Consider the following 7589-nt stretch of genomic DNA (forward strand, 5'->3'; position numbering starts at 1 on the left):
TGGTTTTCACGAGACTCACCGGCGCATGCGCAACGCTGACCTCATACGTCATGCTCGCGGAACTGCTTCTGTGTACAACTGCTGGCGCAAGCTAGATTCAAGTGATTATTACGTTTTGAATATAGATATTTTTCTTACAAAGACGCATCGATTAGCTACAGGAGGCCTTTGTTCACCCCCTGGAGCCGTGTGAGACACTTTTTTTAATGGAAGGGTGCTTTTTATTTCAGGTCTTTTGGACAGAAGGCATGCAACACCCGCTGAGTACAACGATAGAGCTTGAAAGATCAAAGACAATTTTTAATATAACTCCGACTGGATTCGTCTGAAAGAAGAAAGTCATATACACCTAGGATGCATCGGGGGTGAGTAAAAGGCAGCCTAATTTTTATTTTTGGGTGAACTAACCCTTTAATGTGTGTTTGTGTACAGTGTTCTTTGTATTCAGAAGGGTTTTCAGGGAGGTAACTGTCCAGACCGGTTTGATCGTATTGTTGCAGCAGAGGTCACTGCATCTCAAAGACACTGCAACACTGCGTGCCTGGAGCAACATCGCAGCTCAGGCAGGTTTCAGGGAGACAGCCTTGCCAATGTCACAATGTTACCTGGACAGGCTCCTCCCAGTGAGAGTGTGTATACAAAAAATATCTTAAACATAGTCATTCCCACTGACATTAAAATTCATCAAATATAATATTATAAAAGAGTCTAAAATCTTCTTGTTCAGAAATTTTGCCTGGTTGAGAGCCATGTTTGAAGCTGTTATGCTCACATCTTTGAGGGAACATCATTTGAATTTTATATTAATGGGCCAAGTTGCTACATTCACTGGTATTAATAAACAGCCAACATTAAGGCTAAAAAACAGTTTCAAAGGCATCTGAACTGAATCTGTAGGCAGCATTTCAAGGTATCACAGGCCTGCTCATGAAGGCTGTCCCAAAAGTTAAGAAATGCAACTCCCTCAGATACCATGTTTTCCCAAATAATTGGAGATGGCATTCCTGACTACTTTTTTCTTAAAATCTGTGTTAAATATATTTATTCTTATCAGAATATTGAATAATTTATTTTGTGTTGCATGTATTGTAACTCATTTGAGCCAGCACTATTTGTCTAACTAATTTCCTGCACATTTCATGTTATAGGCAGTGAGGCAGATCACTAGGTTTAATAGTATAAAATTATAATTGTTTAATAGTATAAAACTATACTATAACTAGAGACAAACTATAATGCTTAGCTAAATAATTTTTATTATTATTATTGTATTCATTTATTAATCTATTAGCTGTAATACTTTGAGTGGGACAACAACAGTTCTCGGGTTCAAAGACACAGGCAGTCAATGTCCTTGTGCAGAAGAAAGCTCTTCTGCACTGCAATGTCAGCTATTATCATAAAAAGCCTCCTTAATCACAGAGCTGCATGCTGGAATATTCATGAAGTCCTTTCATCGCTGTTGTGCTTACGAATGTTTGTTCACAACGCCAAGTATCTGCTCCACTGGCAGGCTGAATGCAGTAATCCAGACTGCGTCCGCAAATGCGCAGCTCTAAAAGCGGATGGTGACAACATTTGACTGCAGAGTTCAAGGGGAGCTGCTCTAACGTGAGGCTCGGCTTTGTATCTGGCCGCTCATCACCCATGATTAAAAGCAGTGGCACTACTGTCCAGGAGACTTAGAGTAATATTTAAGCTGGCTGTTGCCATGTGCTCTTGGCCATTGAGGGAATCGCTCTCTGTTCTGATTGATTTCACTGTGTTTGATGTGGCAGAGAGCTCATTTGCTCAGCTGGAGAAGAGTATAGGAGCCATTAGGAGAAAATTAATCACTGCACAAAACAGGATGTGTGTCTATGAGATTACAGAAGATTACAGAGTCAAACAAGAAGGCTTACATTTTCTGTACTCTCAAGCATCCTGCCAAGAGACAAGAGATAAAAACTGACATGAAAGCAACCATGAATTGACATGCAACCAAAAAAAGACAGGGACGGACCGATACAGGGCCGAGAGGATATCAAACACCTTCCTTCTACTTGGTGGACTCAAGAGCTGAGCTAACAATGTTCACAAGAAATGTCAGACTGCACAATTTCCTCTTCAAGAAAATCTACCTCTTGAGCAGAGAGTCTAATTTGGCATGTGAAAGAATACTAAAGTGTATGGAAAAAGCAAGGACATGGAGGAGAACAGCAGGAAAAGCCGTAATGCGCTATAGGGGAGGAAAGCTAAAGGGCGATGGTGAAGAGTCAAGAGCCCTTACGAAGCACTCAGCTGCATCGTCCATAATGCCCAGCTGGAATCGCTGCTCATCCTGGAAGGTTTTGGCAAGAGCGCAGCGGAGAGCATCAGAGGGCAGCACCTTCTCACTGCTGAACTGAAACTGCACAAAGATGCTCTGAAAAACAACCACAGCTTTTGATTAATGTTAAAAAAAAAACATCAACACCAGCTCATCACACAACTTCTTTCAAAAATGGGCAATAAGTGTACCTTTATACAACAGTTTGTCACCCTGTATCCAGTTACAAACTGTTGTATAAAGAGTTCAAATCTCTTTCAAATGTGATAAGAGAAAATGAATATGATGTTTAAGATTAAATTTTATTTTTAATGTAGCCAATAATCACAACTTCTTTTTTATATTAAAAAAAGTACCATGACAAGCAAAGACGTTTTAGGGTGCTTTCACACTAGCACTTTTGGTGCGCACCCGGGTTCGATTGACGTCAGAGTTCAGTACGTTTGGATGATGTGAACGCGGTCTTCCAAACTCGGGTGCGCACCCACGAACCGTACCCGAGTCCGCTTAAAAAGAGTGGTCTGGGGTAGGGTTCAAGTGAACTCCGGTACGGTTCGCTGCTGATGTGAACGCAATCGTACCAAATCACGGAAGTGAACTGCTATTAATGACGTATTATTTGATAAAAATGTGTGTTTGTGTGTGTTTCACTCACTTTCCTGACGCGCTGCAAGCAGAGAGCTGTATATCTCATTTCTGTTCGCCTTCAGAGTTCTTTAGAGCATTTGCATAAGGCAAACGTAAGTGCCGTTATGTACTGAAGCTTTGGAAACAAAACCAACGGTTCAAAAGCATAAATATAAAATTGAAGAGAGCAATGCTACGCATTTTGCAGTCTTCTCCTGCACTATCGTTACTAAGCAACGGGGTAAACAGCTGCTGGCTTGATGACGCAAACGAACCGCGGTCCGGACCCAAATAATATAATGTGAACACAGTCCAGCGGGGGCAGGGGGAGGGGGGAGCAATCGAACTGGGGTTCGGACCAAGCAATCGAACCAAGTGTGAAAGCACCCTTAAAGAGTGTGTTTTACAAAGGAAATAAAGTAATACAGATGATACGACGGTGAGTAAATGCATGAACTTTCATTTTTGGGTGAACTATCCAATTAAAAGCAGTATTTATTTTCCTCTTAAGCCACATTTAAACAGCATAATTAAGTCTCCTGGTATATAAGAACACATCAAAGATTTCAAATGCTGTAAAGCAAGACATGTCTGTCTGCAAGACTTCTGTGCTGAATTAAGTAAACAGTTATTACAGGATTAACTTCTTTACTTTGAAGGCTGAAAACTCTTGAGAGGTTTGAACGGCTGTCTGTGTCTTTCTGACTTTACTCCAGTATGTTTCACGGGCAGTGACATAAGTGCAGTGCCTTTATGTCACTGCCCGTGAAACATACTGGAGTAAAGTCAGAAAGACACAGACAGCCGAATACAGAGGCAGTACCAGACCCATGAGAGCGATCGGACAGGCTGACAGACATATTGTCCCAGTCCTGTGTGTGAGAGCAGACAGGCAGCCCCCTACTTCGCTGACACAGGGCTCAGGAGAGAGATCTCTACTTTCCAGCTGAGTTATTGAACTTTTGATGGAAAGCGCCAATGGCAATCCTGAACATTAGAAGGAATCTAATATAAAATGAGTGTAAGGGAGGGACTGAAAAGAAACGGAATGGAAAAAGAAATGGCACAGCAAGAGCTGAATACATGCAACACTGCTTGCCATGTAGCTATAGTTAAACACAGGATAGCTAGTTTGTGATGCATATCTATTCCTTCAATTCCATATATTTGATGTTTTCATAGTACGTCAACATACATATAATGGTCTGCCAATGCTTCGAAGCAGACAAAATGACAAAGTAGTGATTCAACACTGTTTTTTTATGTTTTGGTATCAGACAAAATAACTAGGCCTAAATAATAATTAGAACAGACATGTAAACTAGTAATTATACTAACTAAATTTTAATTATAGTTTTTGTTTCTCACTTGAGAATGAATAGCTGGGTGCAGTTCTTTATAGACTTACCAAATGAAGCCATTTATTAGTAGACCCAACATTAAAAAACAGGTTTTGGTGACCACTGACTTAGAGATATTTTGAGAAATGTCTCAGAGTTTTTTTTTTTTTAATGTTCCACAGAAGAAAGAAAGTCAGCGGTTTGGAACGACATGAGGGTGAGTAAATGATGGCAGAATTTTCATCTGTGGGTGAACTATGCCTTTAAACTAAAAATGTACTTTTATCTGTAAATAAAGTGGGTCAAGCCAATTATCTCTGCTTTTACAATAAAGTTCACTATTTAATATTTGATAACATTTCAGAATCTTGAAGCATATACAGATGGCAGAAACACATTAGCCTTCATATAAAAAGGGAAAGTACTGAATTAGAAAAGCTATAATGGAGCAGAGATCCCTGTCAGCTCCATGAATTTAATGCATCATGAATAAAGTCAAACCCTGATGGGCTCAGTGCTTTACCTTCAGAGCGCAGAAGATGCACGAGTCCTCCATACACTTGTGTGTGGTGAGCTGCCGGAAACTTCGCCGGAAGATATCCAGATGCCAGAGAACCTATAAGAAAAATGTGCAATTAGTCGTAAGAAACGTTTACATCGTCCTCTGATCTTTGATGCTGCCTGCGCATGATATGAGAGTGCTCTGAAAGGCTGAGAAAAGGTTCAATCAAGCATCAGACACTCAACAAACCTTCTAAAATGCCTGAGAAGCTCTAGTCATCAAAAATGCATCAGGCTCAAAAAGCACTTGCACCGCCTGCAGTTGACTTTCCACCTCTTCCTAAGTGTCTCTCTCAGAAGGGCAAGGCATCTAAAGAAGTCGAGTCAGGTTGGAGATGGAGATTGTGCAAGTTGTATCTGACGCTGACCGACTCCTTTCCTCAACAATCTCCTAAATCCAGCTTTCTTGACACACCGTAATACAATCTCAACCAATCACATGAAAGAAGCAATTAGGTCTCACTAATCAGGTGTCAAAGATCTGATAAGCCTGTGTGCTCTATCCAAGAGTTTGAAGAAACGGGAGCAGGTTCACAAGCAGAGCAAAGTCTGATAGTAAGATGAAGTGATGAGCGTGTTTCCCAGCTTTAGTCTTTCATCTTGAGGAATGTATGCATCTCCAGGTGAAGGATGATGCGGAATGTCAGCGGAACAAACAAAGACCTGCTAGGTTCCTGCTGGGCAGCTCACATGCACGCACAGACACACAATCATGCACACCTCCCATCTGGCCATGCCTGGGAGGCTGCGGAGGTCGAGCTGACCCCACCTGCCCGCCATGAGTGGGGACTTTGTGTGCCATGGCCCCGCTGCTCACCCACGATCTACGCTTGGATGCTGAATTATTAAGAGAGCTGTCAGTCCGTCTAACTTTACATTCACAGATGCCTTAATCACTCTAATAGTGACAAAGTCTGTTAATTAACTTCAAAAGTTAGCTGGCCTGTAAACCAAAACGTTTAAGAGACCTGCTTATGTTTCAGTCAGAAGTCTTAAGCAGAGCTGTCCATTTGGCTTACTTTGAACCCCTTTAAAATCTATAGTGCTGTCAGAATCAATTTCAGAGAGTAATTTCACAAATCAGAGACACAAAGTAGAAAACATCTGTTTGGGGCTGTGCGTGTGTCTCTGCACAATACAACTTTAATAGTACTCAACAGCACTGATCTCTCATGCCATTACGATCACCCTGTATGACCTGCTGACGCTCTTTGCATGGCAAGTGAAACTGTAAGGGAATAAAATGTATGAAATGCAATACTGTTTTTGTTAAACACAAAAGCTTGAATGTAAATATTTCCTCGGGCATGAAAATGTGCATCAGAGGACTCTACAACACGATCACAAGTATTCATCACAATCAATAAACTCAATATTTTTGTTTGCAATGCAAACCACATGGTCTTAGGTAAACCAGTTTTTACTTGAAGCCTTGCCAAGCAGTGCTCAAATATAAAGATGTGAGAGTGTTTTGGGACAGGTTGACAGAAGAGTAATTTGCCCTTTTGGGCCATTATAACTAAACTAAAAAAAAATTTAAATATAAAAATATAAAAAGACACTCTAACGGCGCTTTTCCACTGCGTGGCTCAGTACGGCACAGCACGGCACGGCTCGGTTTGCATTTCCACTGCAGCTTAGTATCGCTTTAGAGTGGGTGGAATTATTCACATGTCGTTATAGTTGCGCCGCCTCTACTGCCGCGACTCCTGAAAAACTTTTTCATTCCACGTCGCCCCATCAAGCTGTTGCTGAATCCGCTCCTCGGCTATCAATGAGAGGAACGTCTGTACTTCCGCAACAGACAACGAAACAGTCACTTTTTGGTTGTTAAAAAAAAAGTGCGCTCGTTCAAAACAGTTGCGTTCGATGCTTCGCTGGTTGTGCTGATTTAAATCTAGCGGTTCTGTTGTGTTTGTGTCACAAGTTCAGTGACGCAGGTAGTGACGATTCTCTCCGGCCAATCCGTGATCAGCAGAGTTTACACGTCACGTTTTGGTAATGGTACAGTTCACTTGTAACCTCAACCGAGGTGGTACTAAAAAAATAACCGTTGTTCTTGAAACACAGTCCTGGGGCCCGATTCACGAAAATCTTAAGATAAATTCCACGAAGTTCGTAAGAATGTTCTTAAGTGCAATTCTTGAAAAATTCTTAAGTTCTCAAATATATTCTTAAGAGCATCTTCATTTTTTTCTTAAGAAGAAAATAACAGTCGTTATCTGAGTGAATACATGACGCACTGATAAACTCACACTTTATTGTCTTTTTGCGCTTCCTGCAGATTACCCTAATAATCTTAATAAGCACGCACATTATTTTCGTCGCGAGTTTGACTGGTGCTCAGCTTCACGTTTTTAATGCGCTGTGTTTTTGAACAGTTACTTTTAAAATAGCATGTCTCAAGCTGTAGCAATATGTTTCATTCATTTTTGTGCTGTTTTTGCGCTCTCATCTGAGTGAACACTTCCGGCATGTGTGTCCGCGCTGCTACAGCAAACGCATCCTACGCATTCATGTGTGCTGAATACTGCCAAAGATTATGTCGTATTTATAAGCTAAAATTAAAAGCGTTCAATTAAAGCTCCCTAACTTACTCGTTTTAGAGTTGCTACTGAGTTTTGAAGTCAGCAAAAAGTAGAGTCACCCATAGGCTAATTATGACCGATCATTGATTACATTATCAGTCATCGCTGTCACTTCAGAAAACTCGTGCACATCCCTATTAATAGTCCTACTATGTATTATATGTA

General features: G+C 40.9%; 1 protein-coding gene across 1 annotated transcript in view; it reads right to left on the minus strand.

Annotated features, from left to right (window-relative positions):
* LOC107666364 (inactive ubiquitin carboxyl-terminal hydrolase 54-like) overlaps positions 1-7589 on the minus strand; it is a 48579-nt gene that overhangs the window by 16323 nt on the left and 24667 nt on the right. The window contains exons 3-5 of the mRNA XM_016457625.1: positions 4799-4891; positions 2220-2404; positions 1902-1947 (exon numbers count right to left, since the gene is read on the minus strand). Coding sequence (XP_016313111.1) covers positions 1902-1947; positions 2220-2404; positions 4799-4891 — 324 coding nt within the window. The remainder of the gene's footprint in view (positions 1-1901; positions 1948-2219; positions 2405-4798; positions 4892-7589) is intronic.

Source organism: Sinocyclocheilus anshuiensis, unplaced genomic scaffold (genome assembly GCF_001515605.1).
Source record: "Sinocyclocheilus anshuiensis isolate Anshui unplaced genomic scaffold, SAMN03320099.WGS_v1.1 scaffold63, whole genome shotgun sequence".
Lineage (NCBI taxonomy): Eukaryota > Metazoa > Chordata > Actinopteri > Cypriniformes > Cyprinidae > Sinocyclocheilus > Sinocyclocheilus anshuiensis.